The sequence below is a fragment of the Mycteria americana genome, chromosome 3, assembly GCF_035582795.1.
Source record: "Mycteria americana isolate JAX WOST 10 ecotype Jacksonville Zoo and Gardens chromosome 3, USCA_MyAme_1.0, whole genome shotgun sequence".
In the NCBI taxonomy this organism is placed as follows: Eukaryota; Metazoa; Chordata; class Aves; order Ciconiiformes; family Ciconiidae; genus Mycteria; species Mycteria americana.
In genome coordinates this window covers 417,675-429,850 of record NC_134367.1, presented here as the reverse complement: position 1 = coordinate 429,850, position 12,176 = coordinate 417,675, and the positions used below count along the sequence as shown (strand labels likewise).

Genomic DNA, 12,176 nt, shown 5'->3' with positions numbered 1-12,176 from the left:
GCGGGCCCTGATTGGCGGGGCGGGGCGGGGCGGGGCGGGCGGCGCCGGTGCCGGTGCCGGTGCCGGTGCCGAGCGGAGCGGAGCGGGCCCAGCATGGCGGCGGGGGCGGCCGGCCGGCGGGACCCCGAGCCCGGCCCCGCGGGGGAGAAGCGGATCCTGTGCGTGGGGCTGGTGTGCCTGGACATCATCAGCGTGGTGGAGGCCTACCCCGCCGAGGACTCGGACACCAGGTACGGCCGGGCCGGGGCGCGGCTCCGCCGGTGCTCCCCTCCCGGGGCCGGCCCGGCGCCCACGGCCCGCCGCCTCGCAGGTGCGTGTCGCAGCGGTGGCAGCGGGGCGGGAACGCCTCCAACTCCTGCACGGTGCTGGCGCTGCTGGGAGCCCCCTGCGCCTTCATGGGCTCGCTGGCCCCGGGGCTCGCCGCCGAGTAAGTGGGGTGCGGGGGGGGGGGCCCGGGCTGCGGCGGGGTCCCGCGGGGCCGCCCCGCCCTGACGCTCCCGCCGGCCCCTCCGCGTCTCTCCCGCCGGCAGCTTCGTCCTGGCCGACCTGCGGCGCTACGGGGTGGACGTGGGCCTCGCGGTGCCGCAGGCCGGCGGCAGCCTGCCCGCCTCCGTCGTCATCGCCAGCGCCAGCCGCGGCACCCGCACCATCCTGCACGCCCACGGGTGCGTGGCGACCCTCACCCTGCTCTCTGTCCCCTAAGTTTCATTGCGGCGGATTTCCAGCGCCGGGGCGTGGACGTGTCGCACGTGGCCTGGCAGCCCCGCGGGGACGTGCCCTGCGCCTGCTGCGTCGTCAGTGCCGCCAGCGGCTCCCGGACCATCGTGCTCTACGACACGTAAGGGCCCCGGCCCCACTCACCCGGTGGGCAGCGCTCGGCCGGGCCGGCTCGGGGCCACGACCCCTCCCTGCCTTCGCCCTGGCCGAGCCGGGCACCCGGGGCCACCCCCTGCACCCGGGGGGGGTCCCGCCTGCCAGATTGGGCGATTCCCCGTAGCTCCGCACACACGATTGCCGCCGATCGTCCCCGCGGCCCCCGCTCAGTCCCCCCGTGCCACGGCCGTGATTGGCGGTGGCATCGCTGCGTGGCCATGCGCTCTGGCACGCACGACAGCCGGCACGGTGCCCGCGGGGACACCGCCGCCACACGCGGCGGCTGCCCGGTGCCCGGGACAGCGCTCTCTCGGCCGTACCGGCGCCGGTGCCGGTGCCGGTGGGGCAGCCGTGGCCCTTATCCCGGCAGAGGCTCACGCGGGCGGACGCTGGGAGGGGCTGCCGGGCCTCGCCGACCCCTCCGGCACCGGCAGCCCCAGCCCGGCCGCCGCCACTCTGCCCTTTGAGTCCCCGCCAGGGCCCCGCCGCGCCGTCGTTAATGATTCCCCGGGCGGTGCCGCCCCCGGTGCTGCCCTTCGCCCCGGCCGGGGTCACCCGGGGCCGCCCCGCGCCGCGGCCGGGGGTCCCCCCGCCCCGCCTGACCCCCGCCCCGCAGGAACCTGCCCGAGGTGACGGCCCGCGACTTCGAGCGGGTCGACCTCTCCCAGTACAAGTGGATCCACTGGGAGGTGAGCCCGGGGGGGGGGGGGGGGGGCGCGGGGACGGGACCCGGGGCAGCCGGTGCCGGTGCCGGTGCCAGGGGCCGTGTGCGCCCGCAGGCCCGGAACGCGGCGGAGCAGGCGGCGATGATGCGGCGGGTGGAGCGGCACAACCGGGCCCGGCCGCCGGCCGAGTGGGTCCGGACCTCGGTGGAGGTGGAGAAGCCGCGGGCGGAGCTGCTGCCGCTGATGGGCCTGGGCCACGTGGTGCGGGGCGGGGCCGGGGCGGGGCCGGGGGGCGGGGCCGGGCGGGGGCGGGGCAGCGGGGCGGGAGTTGGGGACCCCGGGCCGGGGCACCGGGGGGTGCAGGGGCGGGGAGCGGGGGCGGGGTTGGAGCAGGCGGGGCCGGTGGGGGGGGGGGGGCACGGTGTGTGCGGGGGCACAGCAGGGTGCGATCGGGGTCTGGGGGTGCAGTCGGGGTGCGGGGCAGTGGGGGTGCGGGGCAGTGGGGGTGCACCAATGTGTGGCTGGGGTCTCGGGGTGCAGGCGGGGTCTGGGGGTGCAGGCGGGGTGCTGCCCCGTCCCAGCCGCTCTCCCGCAGGTGTTCATCAGCAAGGACGTGGCCCAGCACTTCGGGTACCGCTCGGCCCCCGAGGCGCTGCAGGGGCTGCGCAGCCGCGTGCAGCCGGGGTATGGGGGCGCAGGAGGGGTGCGGGGCAGAGGGGGGGCATGGCCGCACCCCGCGCCCACCACCACCACCATCCCCCCAGGGCCACGCTGATCTGCGCCTGGGCTGAGGCGGGGGCCGACGCCGTGGGGCCCGGCGGGGAGCTGGTGCACTCAGACGCCTTCCCACCGGAGACCCTCGTGGACACGCTGGGGGCCGGGGACACCTTCAACGCCGCCGTCATCTTCGCGCTGTCGGCAGGTGGGCACGGCCACGGTGCAGCCACGGCATGGCCACGGCACGACCACGGCATGGCTCAGCCCAGCATGGCCATGGCACAGCTTGGCACAGCTCAGCCCGGCATGGCCACGGCACGGCCACGGCACGGCTCAGCCCAGCTTGGGCTGCCGGGGCTGACGAGGTGCCCGTTCCCCAGGGAGGAGCCTGCAGGACGCCCTCACCTTCGGCTGCCAGATCGCGGGCAGGAAATGTGGGATCCAGGGCTTCGATGGCATCGTCTGAGCCGGGCGCCCCACGCCAGAAGACCCCCCACCCCCGGGGCACGCCGCCCACCCGCTGCACCCAGCACCCCCCAACCTGCTGCCAATAAAGCCCCCGCTGTGCCCGGCCCCTCTCCCCAGCCGGGGGCCGCAGCGACCGCGGGGCTGCACTGACCACGGCCCAGGCGAGCACCGGTGGCAGCGCCTGTATTTCTCCGTCCCGCCGCGTTACAGGGGTGACCGCACAGTCCCAGCCCCACCGTCCTCCCCAGCCCCGCCGCGGGCTGGGGGGCGCAGGGACCCCCCCACTACCATGTGCCCTGAGCGGGGCAGCTGGGGCACCGCACCCCACGGCCACTGCGGGGCTGGCACAGCCCTGCCCGCAGCCCCCCACCGTCTACCCCTCCCCGGGGTCCCCCCAGACCGGGGCCGCCTCCCCCTCGGGGGCTCCAGCCTCGGGGGCTTCCTCTGCCTCCACGGCTCCAGCCTGGGGGGCTTCAGCCTGGGGGGCTTCATCCTGGGGGGCTGCAGCCTGGGGGGCTGCCTGCCCCTCTGCCGGGCCCTGCTCTGGGCCGCTCACCCCCGCGCCCCCCCCGGGCGCAGCCCCAGCCCCTGCCAGCGGCTCCCCGGGTCGCTGCAGGAGGGGCTGCCCCGGGGGTCCCCGGCCCCCGCCGGGCGAGAGCAGCAGCTCGGGGGGGTCGAGCAGCCCGTCCCCGCTCAGGTCCTGCCGCTCCAGGGCTCGGTCCACCAGCGCGGCCACCTGCGGGGACAGGGTGGGGACAGGGTGAGGGCCCGGCCCGGGGGCTCCGTGGGGCGCGAGGGCCGTCCCCGTGGGCCCTACCGTGTCGGGGTCCAGCCGCCCCCCGTCCCGCCGCGCCAGCACCGCTCCCAGCAGCTGCAGCAGCTCCAGCCCGTCCAGGCGCCCGCTCCGGTCGTGGTCGTGCAGCACGAAGAGGTAGAGCAGGGCTGTGGGGCAGGGCCGCCGTGGGGCTGGGGCCGCGTCCCCGCCCTGGCAGACCCCGGCCCCGGCAGACCCCGGCCCCGCCGCGCAGCCTCACCCTGCTCCCGCGTCAGGGCCTCCGCGTCCCGCGCCGGCGGCCCCAGGCTCCGCACCGCGCTCCGCAGCAGCCTGGGGACGGCGGGGCCGGGGGTGGGCACGCACCGCCCTGCCCCCGCCCCACAGCCAGCCCCACAGCCAGCCCCAGGGCTGCTCCATCTACAGCTGTCCGCAGGGCCACCCTGCCCCACGGCCAGCGGTGCCCCCCCCCATCTCCCATCCCCACCCCACCCCCCCCCCCGCACTGGGTGACTCCCCGGTGCGCAGCCCCCGGGCCAGGGGTGCAGGGCCCGGTGCCGTGGGGCTCCCCAAGGGGCAGGGACTCACGGCAGCGTGGGCAGCTCCGGGCTCAGCGGGTCGAGATCAGGATCCGGCCTCGTGGCCGTGGGGGCCTCAGGCCTGGCCGGGGGGGGAGGGGGGGGTTACCTGTGCCCCGGGGGCAGCGGGGGGGGGGGCTGCCCGCCCCGGCCTGGCCTGACGTCCCCGCAGTGCCCCACACCTGCACTGCGTCCCCTCCGCCCACGGCCCCCGCAGCCCTGTGTGCACCCCTGTGCCCTGCCCTTGACCGTGCCCCACCCGGGCCCCTGCGCCCACCCGCGGCCCTGCACCCCACCCGCACCCCGTCTGCACCTGTGCCCCCAAACCACACCCGCGCCCCCCGCACCCATGTACCCCACCCACGCCCCTGCATCCCCCTCGTACCCGTGCACCCCATGACACCTGTGCCCCCCCATACCTCTGGCCCCCCATACCTCTGCCCCCCCGCCTTGGGGGCAGCCCGTGCCGCCGGGCCCAGCAGCAGCAGCAGTGACAGTGACAGTGACCGTGGCAGAGCCACCAGCAGGTTCCTCATCCTGCGATCTGGGGCTGCAGCGGGGCAAGAGCAGCAGGGTGGGCGCCCCTGGCTGGGGGGGGGGTCGGGGGGGGCCACGCCCGGCCACGGTGGGTCTGTGGGGTGCTGGGAGGGCCGTGGGAATACGGCATTTGGGGAGTGGCGGCCCCGGGGGGGCGGGGAGCTCCGGGGAGCGTCCACCGGCTGCAGCGTGGCGGGGACACGCTGGCACCGCGGGACGGCGGCGAGGCGCGGGGGGAGCGCGCTGCACGCGTGGGCACGCTGCGGGGCACTGCTCACACTGCTCACACTGCTTAAACTACACACGCTGCTCACACTGCACACACTGCTCACGCTGCTCACACTGCTCACACTGGTTACACTGCACGCGCTGCTCACACTGCTTACACTGCTCACACTGCACACGCTGCTCACGCTGCTCACACTGCACGCACTGCACACGCTGCTCACACTGCTCACACCAGACACGCTGCACACACTGCTCACACTGCACACACTGCTCACACTGCTCACACTGCACACGCTGCTTACACTGCTCACACTGCACACGCTGCTTACACTGCTCACACTGCACACGCCGCTCCCGCTGCTCCCCGCACACGCTGCGGGGCACAGTGCAGCTGCACTCGCACACAGCAGCCTCTGCGCACACGCACTGCACACGCACACGCACACGCACACGCACTGCACACGCACACGCACACGGCGTCCCGCCCCGATGCGCACACAGTGCCCCCCCGCTCCCCCAACGCCCCCCCCCCGCAGCCCGGTGCCCCCGGTGCCCACTCACCCGGCCCCGGTCTCACGTCTCGGCGCCGCTCGGCGCCGCCCGCCCCGCCCCGGGCCACGTAGCCGACACGTCCCCCCGCACCGCCGGCACCGCCACCGGCACCAGCGCCGGCACCGCCGGGACCCGCCCCGCCCGCCCGCCGGGTCCCTCCCTGCCCGGGGGTTCAGCCCCCACCCGCGGCGCCCCGGGGCGGCTCCGCCCGCGCCCCGCCGGCAGCGCAGGGGTTAACCGGCACCCGCGCCCCTGCCCGCCTCCAACATGGCCGCCGGCGCGACGCGCGCCCGCTGCGGGGCGGGGCCATTCCGCAGGGGCGGGGCCCTCCCCCGGGGGCGGGGCCATCAGTCATGGGAGTGGCCATCAGTCATGGCACCCGTTAGGGGCGGGGCCGTGCCGGGCGGCGGCGATGGGCGCGGAGGGGCCGCCGGTGCCGGTCCCGGCGCTGTCCCCGCTCCCGCTCCCGCCGCCCTCCTCGGCCACTGCTGGGCTCGGGCGCCGCGGGTGGGGCCGGGCCGGGGCAGGGTCGGACCGGCCCTGCTCCGCCGAGCGGCCCCGCCGACCGGTTCCCCCCCCCTCCAGCCCCGCAGCGGCCGCTGCTCGCCGCTGGCCCGCGGCTCCGCGCCTCGCTGGAGCGGCGCTGCCCCGCCGCGGGCCGGACCTCCCACCCCTCGCCCCGGCGCCCCGAGGGCCGCTGCAGCCCGTGCTGGGTGCCCTGCTCCAGCCCCGCCGCCCGACTCCTGCCGCGGGTCAGCCCGCGGCACCGGCCCGGTTCCCCGGCCGCCCCCCCCGCAGCGAGGCCACCCGCGCCCCCGGGCCTGTCGTGCCCGGCCGCGCCCCCCCCGCAGCGAGGCCACCCGCGCCCCCGGCTCTGTCGTGCTCAGCCGCCGGGGCGAGGAGCGGCTGGCGGGTGAGAGCCCCCGACCGCCCACGGCCCCCGGCAGAGCCGGCACAGCCCGGCCCGGGGGGAGCCGCTGCCCGCCCCCAGCTCCGCTCCCCCCCCCCCGGACCCCCCGCGCCAGCCACGCCGAGGACCCGGAGGCCGCCATCACCCACGTCCAGTGCCGGTACCTGCGGGCCCCGCTGCTGGCCGTGGGCATCTCCCGGGGCGGGTACGGGAGCCCTGCACCAGGGCCGGCGGTTTGGCTGCCCCTGGCCGGCTGCGCCGCAGGATGGCGGTGCTGGGCTACCTGGGGCGGCGGGGCTGGTGGCGGCCACGGCCCTCTCGCCCAGCTGGGACCCCGGTGCCTCGGCCACAGCCCCTCGACGCCTTCCCCTTCAACCAGTGCCTCGCCGCTCGGCAGCAGGAGGGTGGGGGGCACGGGGGGCTGCACACCCAGCCGGGGGCTGGTGGCATCGCCCGGTGCTGACCCCGGGCCCGGTGCGGGCACAGGGTAGGACCCGTCCCCCAGGCTGAGCCCCCCTGACCCCGGCACGCGCCATCCGGGAGTTCGACGAGCGCTACAGGGCCCAGGCCTTCGGCTACCGCTCCTGCTGCGAGCACTACCGGGCAGCCAGCCCCGCGCACCGGCTCCACCACATCCGCGTGCCCGTGCTCTGCCCCAACGCCTCCAGTGACGCCTTCTCCACCCTACATGGCAAGCGGGGGGCTGTGGGGGGCAGCGGGCACAGCCCCACGGCGGGGGGGCTCCCACCACGGTTGCCCAGCCATCCCCGTGGAGGCCGTCTGGCACCTTGCCCCACGCGGTGCGGAGGCTGGAGGGGGGAGGGGGCTGCCTCCAGCTGGAGGGGGACAGGGACGGTGCCAGGGAGGGGGCTGCGGGGCAGGGGTGGGTTACGCCACCGTAAACCCACAGCAGCAGCTGCGCGTCCGTGGGCTGGGCAGGGAGGGCCCCGAGCAGCCCCCCCAGCCGGGAGCAGCCCCGGCGCCAGCCCCGCTCCCCCCGGCACGGCCCCAGCACAGACGGGACAGCGCTGCCTTCGTGCTCCAGTTTTAATGGCAGCAGTGGGGCGGAGGGCTGGCGGGACCCCCTCCTTCCTGGGGCCAGCCCCACACCGCACCGCAGCCGGCACAGTCCTGCCGGGGTGGGGCCCCACGCGGCTCCCGGGCCCCACGTCCGCTCCCCGAGCGCCAGCGGGGACAGCAGGGCCGGGGCTGGTCCCTCGTCTGCTTCACAGTCTGCTTGGGGGGGGGCTGCGGCACAGCAGGGGCTGGCCAGCCTGGGGGGGTCCGTCCTGGCACCGGGGGGGGCCTACAGGAAGCCCGGGAAGGCAAGCTGCAGCAGCAGGATGGTGGCCACGATAAGCCCAGCACAGAGCAGCAGCAGCAGCCAGACAGGGAGGGAGCCTGCGGAGGAGAGAGGGGTGAGGACGGGCGCTGCGGCCCCTGGCCCCCCTGCACGTGCAGAGGCAGCCCCGCTGCGTGCTGGGGAGCGGCGGTGGGCACCCCAGCACCCCCCCGGGCAGCCCCCCAGCACCTACGTCGGCTGGGGAGCAGGTGCAGCTTGCAGCGGCTGTCGACGGCCACGCTGAGCAGCGCGGCCTCGTTCCCCGCCAGCAGCTCCCGCCCGCGCCGGCTCTCAGGGACGAAGGCCACGTCCGTCACCACGATGCCGTGTGCCTCCTTCACGTAGTACAGCCTCTGCGGGGCAGGGAGAGGGAGGGTGGCCCAAGGCAGCCTGGCCCCGGGGGGACACACGGGCTGCCCCCATGCCCCTCCCTGCCCAGCCAACCGCGCCCCGAGGAGCCCCGCCGCCCCCGCAGCTCACCTGCAGCGAGAAGGCAACGTGGATGGCGACAGAGCCCGTCACCGTGCCCAGCCCCAGGAAGGTGCCCGAGTCACTGCGGGGGGGAGGACGGTGAGCAGGGGCTGGCACGGCCCCCCGCCCCGCACCTGCCTGGCCCCGGGGTACCTGACGGAGAGGCAGGAGATGACCTCGCTGCCGCAGGGCCGGGTCAGCAGCGGCAGGAAGCTCTTCCCGTCCCACTTGGTCAGGTAGCAGGGCGGGGGGCGGCGCTCCCTCTTGTGCGGCACCTGCACCGTGTAGAGCCGCAGCGCCCCGGCGTTGTCCTCCACGGCCCCGAACCTACCCCAGGAGAGCACGGGGACCGTCGGTCCCTACAGCCAGCGCCGCCGCCCTGTCACCCGGGGCTGCGAGAGAGGCCCGTGGGGGCCCTGCGCCCTCCCCTCCCCACCTCCCCTCTCCCAAGCCCAAACCTGCACCCAGAGCCCGCGGCAGAGCCGCTCCTTCCCCCAGCCCGGTGGAGTCCCTCCCCGCAGACGCAGCAGGGGCTGCGAGAAGACTCGGTGTGCCCCAGGCTATGCGTTGGCACGTTTGGTCCGTGAGGGTGGTCTGCTCCCAGCCCCCCGCCCACGTGCCCCAGCCCCTGCCCTCACCGGCAGGCCTGGTAGCGGTAAGCCTTGTCGGGGATGCCAGGCAGGTTCTCGTTCCAGCGCAGCCCCGTCACCAGCTGGTCATGCTGCCACACGCAGCACTGGAAGTCCCGTCCCGCCGTCACCACCTGCGCAGAGACCGCGGGCGTCCAAGGACGGCTCTCCCCACGAGGCCGGGGAGCTGCCCGACGCTCACCTTGTTGTCAGGGCCCAGCGCGATATCTTCGATCTCCCCGTCGTGGGCTTTGAACTCCAGCGTCTTCTTCATGCTGGGGAACTGCAGGGGCAGACCAGGACTCGGAGCTGCGCCCCGCGGGCCAGGGCCCCCCCAAGGCAGCCCCAGGTCCCCGCCAGGCACGGCGCCGGGGGCCGCTCGGGGAAGGCGTTGCAGAACCGCAAGCGCCGCTGATCTGGCCTTCCCCGCCGGACGCACGCTGCCACTAGCATGGCGATGCCCGGCCTCAGCTCCCCCCACGCCTACCTCCCAGAGGCGCAGGAAGCCGTCGGCACCGCCAGTAACGAGCAGAGAGCAGTCGGCGTTGAAGCGCACGGCCTTCTGCAGGGCGTCGGGGCTGAAATCCGTGCGGACGCTGTGCAGGCTCTCCACCGTCACCTCGCTCGTCCGGCTCTGCGTGTCGCCCTGCGCCACCGGGCCGGGGCCCTTCCGCTTCCGCAGCCCCTTCTCCCCGCTGCCTGCGGTGGGGCGGACGACACGGAGCCCTGACACAGCTCCCCGCCGCCGGGCGGGGGTCCGGGGCAGCCGCAGGGGCGCAGGGCGGGCAGGAGGCCCCCGCAGCGCTGCCCCACCTCCGAAGCGCCCCACGGACCACCCAGCCCCCCACGGCACCCGGGGCAGGCGCTGCCACCCCCCGGGGAGCGCGGGGCCTCACCGTTGCGGCCGGCCGAGCCGCTCCTGGCCTCGGGCGCCCGCAGGCTGAAGCGGAGGATGTGGCAGCTGGCGTCCTGCCCCGCCGCGATGATGTCGTCGGCCAGCGCCATGGTCATGGTGGCGCGGGTCTCGGTGTCGTGGGAGTGGAGCAGGGAGGCGCTGAGCCGCCCCCCGATCTGCTCCAGCTGCAGGAAGTGCTGCGGGACGGGGCTCGGCCTCAGCCCGCGGCTCCGCAGCGGGGACCCGCCCCGGGGCGCCCCCCCCCCGCGCCCGGCCCCACAGATCCCCAGCGCCCCGCCGCGCCCCCCCACCCCCGGGCCCGGGCCCGCAGCCCCCCCCGGCCCCCCGGGCCTCCTCCACCGCGGCGCCCACCCGCCGCGGCTCCCGGGCCCGCCGCCCGCCCGCGCCCCCGGCTGAGCCGCACCACGCCATTGCGGATGCCGGTCTTGGCGGCGCCGCCGCCGCCGGCCGTGATGGCGAGCGGCCGCCGCGGGTGCAGCCGGACGGTGTAGAGCGGGAACGGCGCCCGGTACAGCTCGGCCGGACGCCGCGGCGCCATGGCTGCGCCGCACACGTCAGCGCGCCGCTGCGCCACTGCGTCACCGCGCCGCCGCCACGTCCGCCCCGCCCCCGACACAGAGCCCCGCCCCCCGCCCCGCCCCTCGAGCCCCGCCGAGCCCCACCCCGCCCCGCCGAGCCCCGCCCCCGCGCGGCGCATGCGCAGAGCGGAGGGCGGGCGCGGGGAGGCCCTGCGTGTCCGTGGGTGCTGCGCCCCGCGCCGGGATAGCGGCTGCCTGCGGCTCCCCGCGTGGCAGCGCCGCGCACGCGCAGTCCCCCGGCAGCGCGGCGCCCCGTGTGCCTTCCAGGGAGCCCCGCCTGGGCGTGGGCCCCGCGTGGGGGAGCCGCGCCTCGCGGCACCCCTGTGCAGTGGGCGTCGCGCGTGCGCCCCCCCCCCGCGCGACGGGACACCGCGCGAGCACCGCAGCCGCGGCGGTCTCGTGCCGTGGGGCACCGTGCTCGTACCCCGGGGGCGGGGGCACTGCGGGGGGGGGGTCCCGTCCCGCCCCCTACCCCACCCCCACGCAGGTCCCTCTGCAGCGGGGCAGCACCCACGCACCCGCGCCGGGCCACGGGGGACCCCCGCGTGCCCCCCACGGAGGGCTGGGGGCTGCCCCACCTGCGGCCCAGCGCAGGAGCCCCCCTGTGCACCCCGTCCCTGGGCAGCAGGGCACCCCTGACCCCCGTGGGGCCCCTCGTGACCCGGGGCCGGGCTCCCCCCGGGTCAGCCCCGTCCCCCAGGCGCTGGCGGTCACCCGTGGGCACGCTGCCCGAGCCGGCCTGCCCCCGGCACACCGGCGCTGCCCTACGGCCGCTGCCCGGCCCCCGCGTCCCCTCGCCCGGCCCCACGGCCGCGGGGGAGCCTCTCCGCAGCCCACGAGGGGCTCAGGACGGGGGCGGGGGGGCCCGAGCGCTGCCTCCCTCGGCAGCAGGCCGGGACCCCACGCGGGGCGGGCCCGTCCGTGTCTGCCCCCCGCGCCGCGGCAGCACCGGGCTCCCGCCCCACGGGCAGGGCCCGCGGCTGCCCGCGGGTCCGGGACACGCCGTCCCCCCGCGTGGGTGCCCCTCCCGGCGCTCGGGCCCGGCCGTGGCCGTGGGGCCGGCAGGGCTCCCGTGGGCGGCCGCGGGCCGGGGGAGGCTCCGGCTGGGCCAGCCCGCGTCCTCCCGCTCAGCCCACGGTGCCAGGGAGGGGGAGGCGCGGCCCCCGCCCAGACGGGGCCGCGCCGGGAGGCGGCGGGGGGGACGCGGCGGCTCTCCCCGGGGCACCCCGACCCACGGGCGCGTCGCGGGGCCGAGGTGCGAGGCAGGCGTGGGGCCGGGGGCGGCCCGGCGGGGCCCGGCATGGCCGAGAGCCTGGGGGCGGGCGCCGGCGGGGGGCGCGGAGCGGGGCCGGCCGCCTCGCGTGGGTGCCCCCCGGCCACCGCCGCCCCCCGCGCCCGAGGGAGGCGAGGGGGCCGCGGCCCCCCGCGAGTCGCCCGGCGCTGCCGGCCGGCGGGGCTCCCGCCCGGCCACCCGCGGAGCCCCCCGGCCACGGGACAGGTAAGGAGCCGGCCGAGCGTGGGAGCGGGACCCCACGCGCGGTGGCGGCGGGGACCCCCGGGGACGAGCCCGCCGCCCCTCGCCCCGCTGCGCCGACGCCGCACGGCGCAGGGGGCCCCAGGGGGCTGCCGTGGGAGGGGGCGCGTGGGGGGCAGCACCGGCAGGCCCCGCTCGGGCCGGGGGTCGCGGGCAGGGCTGAGCCCAGTGGGGTGCGCGCGGGGGGGGCGCGGGCTGCGCCACGGCACGCGGGTGGGTGGGACGCAGCCCTGGGGGCGCAGACCCCCGCGGGCCCAGGACCCGGGACCCCAGGGGACAAGGGGCGTCGTGGAGGACGGGCGCCGTCCCCGTCCCTCTGGGGGTGACGGCGGCTGCCCCGGTCCTCGGCCGCGGGCCCCGGGCCGGCTCAGCCCCCCTCTCGCCGCAGGGCCCCCCGGGGCTGCCG

The 12,176-nt window shown here is 78.2% G+C and overlaps 3 protein-coding genes across 13 annotated transcripts; 1 reads left to right on the top strand and 2 right to left on the bottom strand.

Moving 5' to 3' along the window:
- Positions 1-25: 25 nt before the first annotated feature.
- On the top strand, positions 26-2,873 carry KHK (ketohexokinase). Of its 7 annotated transcripts, none has more exons than XM_075497554.1 (8): positions 26-230; positions 311-427; positions 704-838; positions 1,490-1,562; positions 1,653-1,748; positions 2,134-2,222; positions 2,303-2,460; positions 2,636-2,873. In XM_075497554.1, exons 1-8 carry the CDS (start codon positions 94-96, stop codon positions 2,719-2,721), a joined length of 891 nt encoding a protein of 296 aa, XP_075353669.1. In that variant the 5' UTR covers positions 26-93; the 3' UTR covers positions 2,722-2,873. The 7 variants fall into 7 exon arrangements, with proteins under 7 accessions (XP_075353669.1, XP_075353667.1, XP_075353668.1 ...); XM_075497552.1 differs by having other exon boundaries at positions 1,653-1,799; XM_075497553.1 differs by lacking the exon at positions 704-838 and adding an exon at positions 531-665 and having other exon boundaries at positions 1,653-1,799.
- On the bottom strand, positions 2,813-5,555 carry CGREF1 (cell growth regulator with EF-hand domain 1). Of its 4 annotated transcripts, none has more exons than XM_075497560.1 (6): positions 5,013-5,275; positions 4,509-4,961; positions 4,084-4,155; positions 3,758-3,828; positions 3,541-3,665; positions 2,813-3,459 (listed from the first exon to the last, which is right to left on the bottom strand). In XM_075497560.1, exons 2-6 carry the CDS (start codon positions 4,607-4,609, stop codon positions 3,097-3,099), a joined length of 732 nt encoding a protein of 243 aa, XP_075353675.1. In that variant the 5' UTR covers positions 4,610-4,961; positions 5,013-5,275; the 3' UTR covers positions 2,813-3,096. The 4 variants fall into 4 exon arrangements, with proteins under 4 accessions (XP_075353675.1, XP_075353676.1, XP_075353677.1 ...); XM_075497561.1 differs by having other exon boundaries at positions 4,509-4,952; XM_075497562.1 differs by having other exon boundaries at positions 5,040-5,275.
- A 1,777-nt stretch (positions 5,556-7,332) lies between these two features.
- PREB (prolactin regulatory element binding) lies at positions 7,333-10,230 on the bottom strand. 2 transcript variants are annotated; one of them, XM_075497550.1, is made up of 9 exons: positions 10,062-10,230; positions 9,639-9,834; positions 9,230-9,441; positions 8,945-9,025; positions 8,752-8,876; positions 8,267-8,440; positions 8,123-8,195; positions 7,836-7,995; positions 7,333-7,701 (listed from the first exon to the last, which is right to left on the bottom strand). In XM_075497550.1, the coding sequence occupies exons 1-9, from the start codon at positions 10,194-10,196 to the stop codon at positions 7,607-7,609; spliced, it is 1,251 nt and encodes a 416-aa protein (XP_075353665.1). In that variant the 5' UTR covers positions 10,197-10,230; the 3' UTR covers positions 7,333-7,606. The 2 variants fall into 2 exon arrangements, with proteins under 2 accessions (XP_075353665.1, XP_075353666.1); XM_075497551.1 differs by lacking the exon at positions 8,267-8,440.
- Between the last annotated feature and the right edge of the window lie 1,946 nt (positions 10,231-12,176).